At 38.8% G+C, this 12,500-nt stretch overlaps 1 protein-coding gene across 1 annotated transcript in view; it reads right to left on the reverse strand.

Annotated features, from left to right (window-relative positions):
* The window catches only part of LOC138030742 (uncharacterized), a 50,238-nt gene extending 40,134 nt beyond the window's left edge, over window positions 1-10,104 (reverse strand). Inside the window, exons 1-4 of the mRNA XM_068878619.1 lie at window positions 9,855-10,104; window positions 5,783-6,037; window positions 3,180-3,429; window positions 2,520-2,660 (exon numbers count right to left, since the gene is read on the reverse strand). Coding sequence (XP_068734720.1) covers window positions 2,520-2,660; window positions 3,180-3,429; window positions 5,783-6,037; window positions 9,855-9,892 — 684 coding nt within the window. The 5' untranslated portion in view covers window positions 9,893-10,104. The remainder of the gene's footprint in view (window positions 1-2,519; window positions 2,661-3,179; window positions 3,430-5,782; window positions 6,038-9,854) is intronic.
* Between the last annotated feature and the right edge of the window lie 2,396 nt (window positions 10,105-12,500).

Genomic DNA, 12,500 nt, shown 5'->3' on the forward strand with positions numbered 1-12,500 from the left:
GCTGATATTGATAGCATCACCATAGTTATACCAGCGGGCAATGCTATTTAGGGTCTCACCCCAGCAGAACGAGTTTCAAGTATTTATGAGTCAATGAGTCAATGAGTCAACGAGTTAGTGCAGTTAATTAAACCATAAAATGAAAGCTAAAATTTCAGACAGTGCTTAGGCCTAATCACTGAAACGAGGGCTTAGGCTTAATCAACAAATTATTGCTCTATTGACTGTGAGTCCATTGACTCATGACTCATGACTCATTGACTCATTGACTCATTTGACTCATAAAACATGCGTTCTCCAGCAGAACCAACATGAGCAGTTAATTTACTATTCTTCGCAATCAGTTCCGGGATCTGAAATTCCTTATCAGTTAACCTAACCCATTGACATCACAAATGCCCTAGAACATCCCCAATTGACAAATAAAATTGTCGGGTGTTAGACGTAGTAAAATCTAAAGTCTCACTCCCAGGAATCAATTAACAAATCAAAAGTGGTTCAGCATTGCCTGTACTCTTATCAACGACGATATTTGTCATCACAGTGGTCAAAACATTGTGGACTCACCGCAGAAAGTGACCAAAATCATAACACAAAGAAAGAGCAAGCGTTGTCTATAACTTTCTCGCAATATGATTGGTTCATTTCCCAAAATGAATGTTCCTCATTGGCTATTACATTGCGTGACAAATTGATGCAAGCATGATGCGTACAGCATTGTCTAGACTCTAATCGACAACGGAAAATTAGCCAATCAGATTGCAAGATTACAACCAATAATATTGTGGTAAAAAGGCTAATAGTTTGCCACATTCACGCCACATCATTGCTCTACAACCTGAACATTACCCACTCCCTTTTTGCTTGTCAATGGGAGCCACTTTGCTTTCTACATTCATGTTATGTCTACATGTATTTAAAAAATAATTACGACAGTACACGCCCTCTCATTGGTCAATAGCTGTGTTTAGATGACAGTATGGAAACACGGCTGTGACATCACACGAATTTTGATTGGTTATGTGTTGTTAGACATGCGTTTTAACTGGCTGGTAGGAAATATGCGTGTGTATCAAGAAAATCTGTTTCAATCAAGAAGTAAAAAAAACCAGCATTTTCCTTCATTTGTTGAATTATCTACAATGTATAGGAAATATTTTATAAAGCAATAGAGGACTTTTTTCTGTGTTTCCATAGCCTCATCTAAACATGAGGGGGAGTTGAGAGAATTCGAGAATTCATTTTTCTTCACAAATGCAGTGTGTGAGTACGGCTTAATTAGTATGCATCATGAGAGTTATTGGCTTTTAAATTGTCAAATTAATTTTGTGTTATGCAAACTAATTAAGCCGCATTCACACACTGCATATTTAAGCTAGTGAGTAAATGACGTCACTTTCTCCTCGATCCAGATCACTGAAAGCTTAGCAGTCAGAACCAGACCAAGTACTGGAGGACCGTTAAATGAAAAAAGTGCAGTTAAAATAAATAGTCTTTCTCTTGAGATTACTACAAAAAATTCCGCCTATTGAGCAATCAACGCAAATACTTTCAAAAGAAGAAAAACAAGAGCTGCTTTATTCATCGTAGTAGCACTTTAACACTTTAACCCTGAAGCATCCCCCATTGATGAAGAAAATCACTCAACAATTTCACCCTTTTCCAGTATAAAAATGGAAGCCATGTTTACTTTGTCACTACCTCAAATAGCGCAAGGTCAGTCCTTACAAGGCATAATGTTTTAATTGAACATATATAATAGCTCAGATCCCACAATAATAGTAATCATACAAAGAACATTTTAAAAAAGAAACTTTAAGAAAGAAAAATTTACTCATTTTCATGACAATCAGTTGAGGTTCTAAAATTATTGATCAATCTTCTTCCTCCAAAATCGTAACGAGCATATTGTTTACCGGTATATGTTTTTTAAAATTATTTTTGGTTAGGTCTTTTCACATCCTTGGGACATTACATTAGGGACCTTAAGATCTACGCCGGCGATATCAACGAAAATGTCATCTAAATAATACAACTTTGCTGTATTGTAAGTCATTCGTGATTATTCCATCTCGCTCACATCCTCCAATTTGGGGAAAGTATCCTAAAAATAAACTGGTACAATCCGTTTCGGAGGGAAAATAGAGAATGAAAGATTCTCTGTTGCATGCTCACATCATCCTTATGCAGAGTACCACAAAAATTTGAGGTAAAACGCGTGCTGGTGTAGCACGATTATTAATGCTCTTCTAACCAATGAAATCATTGTTTTGCGGTGTTGTTGTTGCTGTCGCCGTCGTCACTTCTTAAGCTCCCTCTTGTTGCACAGCCTCGCTCGAAACTTAAATAATTATTATTTCTTTAATATTTCTATTCTGGCATTAGATAGAGAAAAATCTTTAAGTGTCACTCTTAGAAAGGAAAGGGTTAATGATGCCGATCTCAGCAAAAATGAAAAATTGCTTTAAATTCTGGCTCCTCACTTTTAAGGCATCAACCTCAGACTAATGCTTACTTACCAGATATTTTTTGCCAGAGAGGACATCAATCAAGACATCTGGAACGATCTCCTCCAATAGAAAGCTGTGAATTAGATCTTCGACAAACTTTCTTGAATGTTTCCAGTCACACATGTACCGCCAGAGAAGAAATTTGGCACCCTGAAAAGACATTTCAGAAGTATACAAAGGTTAGAAAGTAAGGTCTGAAGGTAATTGTGAAGAAGAGCTCCTCAAAAAACCTGTCAGTTAACTGTCGGCCGACTGAAGACGAAGTAGGTGAAGTCTGTCGAGTCATACATCACCATTACGGAATGTTATGTCACGTTAACTGCTCATTTTTACCACAAATTTTCTTTTTCTTAAGCTGTCGGTAACCTGTTGGTTAGCTGTCGGTAGACTGTCTGTAACCTGTCGGTCAACTGACAAAATAATTTTGTCATTTCTTTATTTATTTATTTTTAATTAGCAAAAGTAGCAGCAAAGTGGCAACTGCTACCCCTTTTGTTTTGAAAGAGCAAAGATGAAAACAAAATGAGAATTTGCGACTTCTCCAGATATTTTAGTCACAAAGAGAAAAAATTCAGTTGCAAATGTGACTGTATTGGTCACAATTTTGAGCCCTGTACTATGTTCTTCGCCTTTTGGAAAATACCGGTACTTTTTCAATCCTTACCTTACAAGTCTCCCATCATGGAGGGTATGATCATACAAAGTGCCTTCCGCATAACCTGGATATGGTGCAAACCATGGAGCATACCCAGGGTGCACTGGGATCATAGTGACTGGATACATCATAGGGGGGTGGGGTAACGATCCTATCGCTGGATTAGGATAGTGAGATGGTAGGGATGGGTAGGTAACAGTTCCTTGGTGCCTTGGAAGAGTTGCATGTTCGTTCCATTTATTTGTTGCCTTGGTTTGTGATTCTCTATAAAAAACAAAGCACTAATGTATGGGTTGAGGTCAAACATAATAAAATACAATACAATACATACTTAGCTGACCACTCCCCGTGGGGGCTTTTCAAGGGCCAACAAAATACAATCAATGAAACGACTATAACAACCCCAACTGGCCAGAGGCAAACCAGTTGGCTATTTACAAGTGCGGTTGAGAAGTTGAACCAGGGACTACCAGGAACAAGTTCAATGAATGGTTAGAACTTGAACCCGGGAACTCCAGATCTGAAGGCAAGTGTCCCCCATTAAACTTTACACAAAAATAACTAAACTAGATTTTTGATTAAAGCTGTTAACTTAAGGGGTTTAGTGTGAGCTGTGGGCTCAAATATTGAACTAAAATCTTTCCAATAAAATCAGAATATGAAAAGCTTTTTTATTTTATTTTTTTTATCAGAAGGGTTTCAAATTTCTTCATTAAAAATTGCTGATCAGAAGATCAACATTCATAATATTGTTGATCCATTCTAAGATTTATTTGGAGATTGAAATATAACATGTGGATGTTTCAAGTGACAAGTGGAAAACAAGAACTTCAAGCTGAACAATACCAAGAAGGTGGTTCAGGAATAAACCTGTCATTCGTTTACGACCTCTGTAGCAGAGAATGGCTCAAGAGCAAAATGGACAATGTATGGAAGCAGACTACATGTAGTTCCCAAGTGTCGCCGACTCAATCATCTGCATTGTGTCATCCACCCTGTCAACTCCTCAAAACATCATTTTCAGTCAAAGTGTTTCAAAATTTAATTTATTTATTTAGTTTTCACCAATAAATACTAATGATAAGAATGTATTGATGTTAAACTCATTCACACCTGAAGTAACCCAACTAATGAATAAAATCATCTGCCATTAGACAGAGTAAATTCTATACATTTTACTCTCAGTAGGAAAAGGGTTAAATTAATTGAGCAATCAAAAACTATATCCCTTCCATTAACCCATTGACCCCTGGGAGTGAGACAACAGATTTTACTCATCAGTTGATGATTCGATGGCTTAGCAGTTAGTTCAGAGGAGACATAATCTTGGATGGAAAATGGTGTGAGGGTTCAAATCCCAGCAGCGGCATGGAATGCTGTGGAAGCTCAAGGTTAGTGACACAGTCCGTTCCATAGGTAATACTGTAAGGGAGAGATAGTAAAGAAGAAGGGAAGGAAAGGGAGAAAAGTTATGTGAAAGAAAAAGGGAAGAAAAGGGAAAGATAGGAGAGGAAATTAATCAATCTCTCTTTTTTTCATTTTTTTCTCTTTTATTCCCCCTAAAAATCCAGGTCCCATTTTTTTTGTTACATCCCCAAAAAAGGAAAAACCCATTTTTAGACAATTCATACTAACCTACTACGGTTGAAAACAATTTAACTTAGGTTGAAACGAATTGTTCTAGGTTGAAACAAGTTGACCTGAAGGTACAATTTGACCTGCCACACATGCACATAAATGTATGTTTATTTGTGTACAACTTCGATACAATACTTCCACACAATGTCACCAATAATATTGACCAAGATGGTGCTCTAAATATAGGAAATCCCTAGTGAATCCAGCTCTATTATGATGCAAACATTTTATCTTATGGCCAATGACTATCTTTGCTAGCGCTGTGGTGGTCAAGTGGTTTATAGGTGATGGGTTAATCAAAATTCCTAGGTTCCAGTCCTATGTCCATACAGTTGGGTTATCTTTGGGGAGCAAGGGTGGCGCAATGGTGAGAGCACTCGCCTCCCACCAATGTGGCCCAGGTTCGACTCTCAGACTTGCCGGTATATGTCGATTGAGTTTTTTAGTTCTCTACTCTGCTCTGTGAGATTGCTGCACCAAGAAGAACGGACTTCTGTAATAGATCAATCCCAAGGTCCACTCCACTTTCTTCCAAATTTGCTTTTAAGGTCCTTAGGATGGTCCCAAGGGCACCCAATATGAGTGGGATAACTTTATTATAACTAACTTTATTATAATTAATTTTATAATAATAATAATAATAATAATAATAATAATAATAATAAATAATAATAATAATAATAATTATTATTATTATTATTATTATTATCATTGTCATCATCAACCAGGGGCGTCCTAGGGCGTTTGAGGTGTCAGTGGGTTAAAGGCTACAAATGATGAAGTATTTGGCTGGGAGGTCAACAGAAACCATGCAAACCTAATTACCACAGGGTTCCAAGGGGCTGATAGAAAAAATAATAAATCAGTAATAAAGTAAAAGTAATTGATGATTTTCTCAATCCCATGAAAGTTGACTTTTTCAAAATTCATGAACTGAAATTTCACTCCCTTTCTACCAAGAAAAAACAATATTATTTACCTTGCATATCCCTGCCCAAGAGAGACTGGAGGAATAACAGTTTGCTTTCCACGCTTCAAATCACCATCATAACCTGACTCAGCTGAGGCTGGACGATTTTCAAGTCTGGGAAGATATTGTGGGCTAGGTGGTTTCCAAGATGATGTAAGATTCTTCTCTTTGTAAGATTCTGCTGACCAACGCCGTTGTGTGCCGGAAACTGGGTAGGACTTGTCTAGTCTTGACCAGTCTCTGCTTTTTTCTCTCTCCCTCAGCCTAATACAGAAAGGGAGACTTGTAGTCCGGGTTACACTTTACTTATTTATTCCAAATTTCCCAAGGATATACACAATGTGTACAATGTCATTACGTAAAAAGTATATTAACAAGGTAACCTGCGATCAGGCTCTATTTTAGTTTCGCGTGGTACGTAATGTGGAGTTGGCGAAACGAAAAATAGAGCCTGACCAAATTCCTCTTCGATATTCCTTCCGCCCACTTTTTTTGATTGATTGACATGTCCTTCATCGGCCAATCAAATTTACTTCCATTACAGCAATACACGCGTGCACGGCAGATTCACGCTATTTTGTTTTGACCAGAGTTAATTACCGTGAGAGGAATATTATAAACGAATTCGAAGGTTACCGTGGCTTTAATTTGAGAAAAACATTTATAGCATGGGGAATGTTACTTTCTGTACCTTTTCGACGACTATATTGCGGCAAAGGCCGGTGTAATTCTTCCTCCGAACTTCACTGAATATGCAATCTTTTAAGCTTGACATCTTAATTTGTAATTGCGATAACCTAGCATTTTGTCGTTGGACGATTTGGCAATAGATTTTTAAAGAAAAAAAAAGGAGAAATACATTATTCCTTTAACGTGTTTGCCCATGAAGGTTTCTTTGGTGATTTTTTCGGGTAATATCTTAATTCAGTTGCAGTGTATTTCTAGAAGTTGCGCGCATTAAAATCATGATAAATTTGGCCGTTAATCTTTTGATGGAGTACGAACAGTAAGATGGACTCGCAAAATTTCTTTTATATTTGTACAATTGGTCTTTCTGGAGCGAGAATCAAATCAACTGGAAATATTATGAAGCAATCTGACTCCAAATTGTGCAAACAAACCGTGTCATGTACAGTAAGTGATACACAGATATTCAAAACATGCATTCGTGTCACTTGCGATTTTATCAACATCTCCTCGTTTTGATATATATGTCCTTTGTCTCATCCAGGAAACCAATTTGCATCGACTTTCATTGCCATTTGAAAGAACCAGCTATTTAACTTTCAAAACATCAGGGAAGTTTGTGCCAAAGTACTTTCAACCACATGGCCACAGAGCTCGACAACGGAATCGCTAATTTCACTCTTTCCAGAGATTCAAACCCGATTCTGGGCAAGTTATGAGATATTCCAGATGGCATATCTCCATTTATACAAATAAAATCAAGTTGCCCCGTCCACGTCATCGTAAGAACAAAAGGCAGCAAATTTTTTCGTACACTTATGGCGGATTAGTCTCGAGGACTTCGCGAGAGCTCCGCGCAATCACGATGGCATTTTCACTTCCGGCGTTTCAACAGCCAATCAGATCACGAGTTTGGTCGGCCAAAATTTGGCCGACCGTCCGGAATTCTTGAGAGACTTTTGGTCAGGCCCAATTTTAGCGAGCGACGACATAAGAGAACATATGGGCGAAGCTAAAAATGGGCCTGATCGCAGGTTATTAACAAGGAGACATAATAATTAAATGGCAGTGGCTATTCGTACAAGACCCATACATCAACCTATATTTGCTATTCATGATTATAACAGATTCTAACCCTAACCTTGAATGACAAGGCCACACAGTTATTGAAAGCTAACCGTTATAAAATGGGTGCTTGGACTTAAATACTGTTTATCATTGCTACTTGAAATGGGTGCTGAGACTTAAATGAAACAAACACATGGCAGGTCAGATGGCCACTGACATCAAAAGAAGAAGGTAGTTTGTGAAATAAAACAGGCATCAATGCCATTGTTTGATAACTAAATTGTATATAAAAGAATTAAAGACGAGGTAAGACTTTCCAAGTGTTATTGAACCTGTAATAATCATTCTAAGAAGACTCCCATATGACAGGTGGGTATAAGGGTCCCATACAAATAGCCACTTTGTAATTAAATATCATAAACTTTTTAATGTTCTTCCACGAACAAGAGGTAACAGTTAAGCTATACTCTGGCCAATTTACAATTACTGTGAGCCAAGGTCACCAAAGTTCATAACTACTTTGTACATTTGTCCTTGTTACAAAAGCACCATCTCATAAACAGGAGCAGTGGTGGACAAAACACTGATCCCCACCCAGTCCATGGACTACCCCAATGGACTACCCTAAAATGGACTAACTCTTAAAAATACCATTTTGAATGAGAACAATTGAAAATAATTGAAAGGTTTACATATTTGCATAATTTGCACATACCTTGTTTATTTTTGTCTGCACAGTCAAATGCAACTTAGTCCAGGAATTGCACCAGTTTCACTTCACTTACATGAAGTAATCGAGCATCACAACAACTTATAATGTAACTGTTAAAAAAGCCCAAACCCTTTAGAGGAGCTTACCTTTAAGCCTAGTTAGGCATAAAACAATATTTAGGCTTAATTGTTAGCAGTTATAAAGGGTTTGGTCTTTTTCAACAATTAAATTGTAACCTTAAATACTGTTGATCAATACCATGTAAAATGGGTGTTTAGGCTTTAGTAAGCACAATTTGAGATGCTGCTTACATATGGACCAACAATACTCATTCGAAATAGTATTTTTAGGGTAGTCCATTTGGGCAGTCCATAGACTGGTGGTCAGTGTTTTGTCCACTGCCGCGATAAAAATAGATTACTTCATAGAAAGTGCGCCGTACGGAATTTTATTCACGAGTCGCAAAACTTTAGAAACGAACGAGTGAGCGTAGCGAACGAGTGAGTTTCTAAAGTTTTGCAACGAGTGAATAAAATCCGTACAAAGCACTTTCTATGGTGTAATTTGTTTATTATATATTAAAGGAAAATAAAAGCGTGTAAATCAGAAATTTTATTGTTTTCTTTGTGATGCAAGCTTTATAAACCATGTTTGCGAAATAGCGAAAACTCAAGAATCCAATTCAGTAAGCTTAAAAACTTCCGAAATGCGCAAAAACTGTCTTCGGGGAAAACGTTACAGGTATTAAAAGATACTTCCTCATTAAGAATAACGCTAAATGCAAAAAAAGAAAAATCAAAAGTGAAATGACGAAAACACTTCTTCACATTTATTTTAGGTCCGATTAATCACTGTCTGATTCAATCACATAATGGCGGCGCTTCGCACTGTGCATCACAGACAAGTTTGGACTTTGCTGACTTACAGTGTTTATCGAGATATTAACTGTTCCTCCGTGAATGTTTGCGCCTTGAAGTAGGGACAAAACTTGTTGTTCTCCGTCCTTTTTCTTCACCGCCAGAATGAATGCGCACAGTATTTCGTCGAGCTCTCTCGGTTCAATGTTTTCGAATTCTTCGTGTTTTCCTTTCATTCTCATAAATTCTTTGAGTAAGGAAACATCTCTTTTGGTTTTACTCAACGTGTTTTTGTTTGCTTGCTCTTCAATAAAAGCCTCTAAAGTTGTTTCAGGTGGAACAAAACGTGCTGAAGCCATGTCAGTTTGCGAAAAACACAAGCATGTTTTCTCAACCGGCGCGCCTCGGAACCCATTTGAGTGTTATGTTCTGATTGGCTAATGGGTGATTCTACTCAATGCTCATTGGTTATATTTTTCACATGTGAAGAACGCTATACGCAAACCTGATTGGACGTATCGGTTTTTTCACTGGTGAAATATAAGGAAGAGAGAATTCTATTTGGAAGGTTTATTACATGAAATTCGCCCCATATATATAATAAAACAATATTCTCAATACCTTTCTTGGCTTATTTGAACTGATATAACCAAGAAAAATATGTATGCTCAGTTCTGGCAAAAAACATCCGAGCTCTGAAAACTTTCAAAGGAAAAATGTTTTAATATAAGATGGGCAAGAATCACTTCATGCTTACCTCTCAAGAACATTTTTTCTGGGATTGTAAGCTGACATCGTTTAGATAACGAAGTCGTCTTGGAAACACATTACCAGCACTGTTATGCCCACAAATGTCATTCCTTCTTCCTTATCCGAAAGAGTATGAAATAAATATAAATAACCAAAGTATAATCTAATTTCTTTTCAACAAACATTCCCCGAAAACAACGTAATATCCGTAGAATTTGAAAGTTGTGTCGACTTCGTTCAGGAAGCCATCGACAGCCATATTTAGGTAACTACTTGGTGTAGGCACTCATATAGTGGTCCGGTGTAGTCACTCATATAGTGGTCCCAGGCGGCGTACTTAACTATGTTTAATCATCCCTAGCCGTACCTAAGCATCCCTAGCCGTACTTAAGCATCCTTAAGCGTACTTAAGCATCCCTCTTCATCCCTAGTCGTACTTGAGCATCCTTAATCATCCCTAGCCGTACCTAGGCATCCCTAACCGTACTTAAGCATCCTTTATCATCCCTAACCGTACTTAAGCATCCTTTATCATCCCTAGCCGTACTTAAGCATCCTTTATCATCCCTAGCCGTACTTACGCATCCGTAAGCGTACGTAAGCATCCTTCTTCATCCCTAACCGTACTTAAACATCCTTTATCATCCCTAGCCGTACTGAAGCATCCCTAACCGTACTTAAGCATCCTTAATCATCCCTAGCCGTACTTAAGCATCCCTAAGCGTACTTAAGCATACCTCCTCATCCCTAGCCGTACTTGAGCATCCTTAATCATCCCTAGCCGTACCTAGGCATCCCTAACCATACTTAAGCATCCTTACTAATCCCTAGCCGTACTTAAGCATCCCTAAGCGTACTTAAGCATCCTTCTTCATCCCTAACCGTACTTAAGAATCCTTTATCATCCCTAGCCGTACTTAAGCATCCTTTATCATCCCTAGCCGTACTTACGCATCCGTAAGCGTACTTAAGCATCCTTCTTCATCCCTAACCGTACTTAAACATCCTTTATCATCCCTAGCCGTACTTAAGCATCCCTAACCGTACTTAAGCATCCTTAATCATCCCTAGCCGTACTTAAGCATCCCTAAGCGTACTTAAGCATACCTCCTCATCCCTAGCCGTACTTAAGCATACCTCCTCATCCCTAGCCGTACTTAAGCATCCTTTATCATCCCTAGCCGTACTTACGCATCCGTAAGCGTACTTAAGCATCCTTCTTCAACCCTAACCGTACTTAAGCATCCTTTATCATCCCTAGCCGTACCTACGCATCCGTAACCGTACTTAAGCATCCTTTACCGTACTTAAGCATCCTTAATCATCCCTAGTTGTGCTTAAGCATCCCTAACCGTACTTAAGAATCCTTAATCATCCCTAGCCGTACTTAAGCATGCCTAAGCGTACTTAAGCATCCTTCTTCATCCCTAACCGTACTTAAGCATCCTTTATCATCCCTAGCCGTACTTAAGCATCCTTTATCATCCCTAGCCGTACTTACGCATCCGTAAGCGTACTTAAGCATCCTTCTTCATCCCTAACCGTACTTAAGCATCCTTTATCATCCCTAGCCGTACTTAAGCATCCCTAAGCGTACTTAAGCATCCTTCTTCATTCCTAACCGTACTTAAGAATCCTTTATCATCCCTAGCCGTACTTAAGCATCCTTTATCATCCCTAGCCGTACTTACGCATCCGTAAGCGTACTTAAGCATCCTTCTTCATCCCTAACCGTACTTAAGCATCCTTTATCATCCCTAGCCGTACCTAAGCATCCGTAACCGTACTTAAGCATCCTTAATCATCCCTAGTTGTGCTTAAGCATCCCTAACCGTACTTAAGCATCCTTAATCATCCCTAGCCGTACTTAAGCATCCCTAAGCGTACTTAAGCATCCTTCTTCATCCCTAGCCGTACTTGAGCATCCTTAATCATCCCTTGCCGTACTTAAGCATCCCTGACCGTACTTAAACATCCTTACTCATCCCTAGCCGTACTTAAGCATACCTAAGCGTACCTAAGCATCCTTCTTCATCCCTAGCCGTACTTGAGCATCCTTAATCATCCCTAGCCATACCTAAGCATCCCTAACTGTACTTAAGCATCCTTAATCATCCCTAGCGGTACTTAAGCATCCCTAAGCGTACTAAAGCATCCTTCTTCATCCCTAGCCGTACTTGAGCATCCTTAATCATCCCTTGCCGTACTTAAGCATCCCTAACGGTACTTAAGCATCCTTAATCATCCCTAGCCGTACTTAAGCATACCTAAGCGTACTTAAGCATCCTTCTTCATCCCTAGCAGTACTTGAGCATCCTTGATCATCCCTAGCCGTACCTAAGCATCCCTAACTGTACTTAAGCATCCTTTATCATCCCTAGCCGTACTTAAGCATCCCTAACCGTACTTAAGCATCCTTAATCATCCCTAGCCGTACTTAAGCATCCCTAAGCGTACTTAAGCATCCTTCTTCATCCCTAGCCGTACTTGAGCATCCTTAATCATCCCTAGCCGTACCTAGACATCCGTAGCCGTACTTAAGCATCCGTAAGCGTACTTCAGCATCCTTCTTCATCCCTAACCGTACTTAAGCATCCTTTATCATCCCTAGCCGTACTTAAGCATACCTAAGCGTACTTAAGCATCCTTCTTC

This window comes from Montipora capricornis, chromosome 13, assembly GCF_036669925.1.
Source record: "Montipora capricornis isolate CH-2021 chromosome 13, ASM3666992v2, whole genome shotgun sequence".
NCBI lineage: Eukaryota > Metazoa > Cnidaria > Anthozoa > Scleractinia > Acroporidae > Montipora > Montipora capricornis.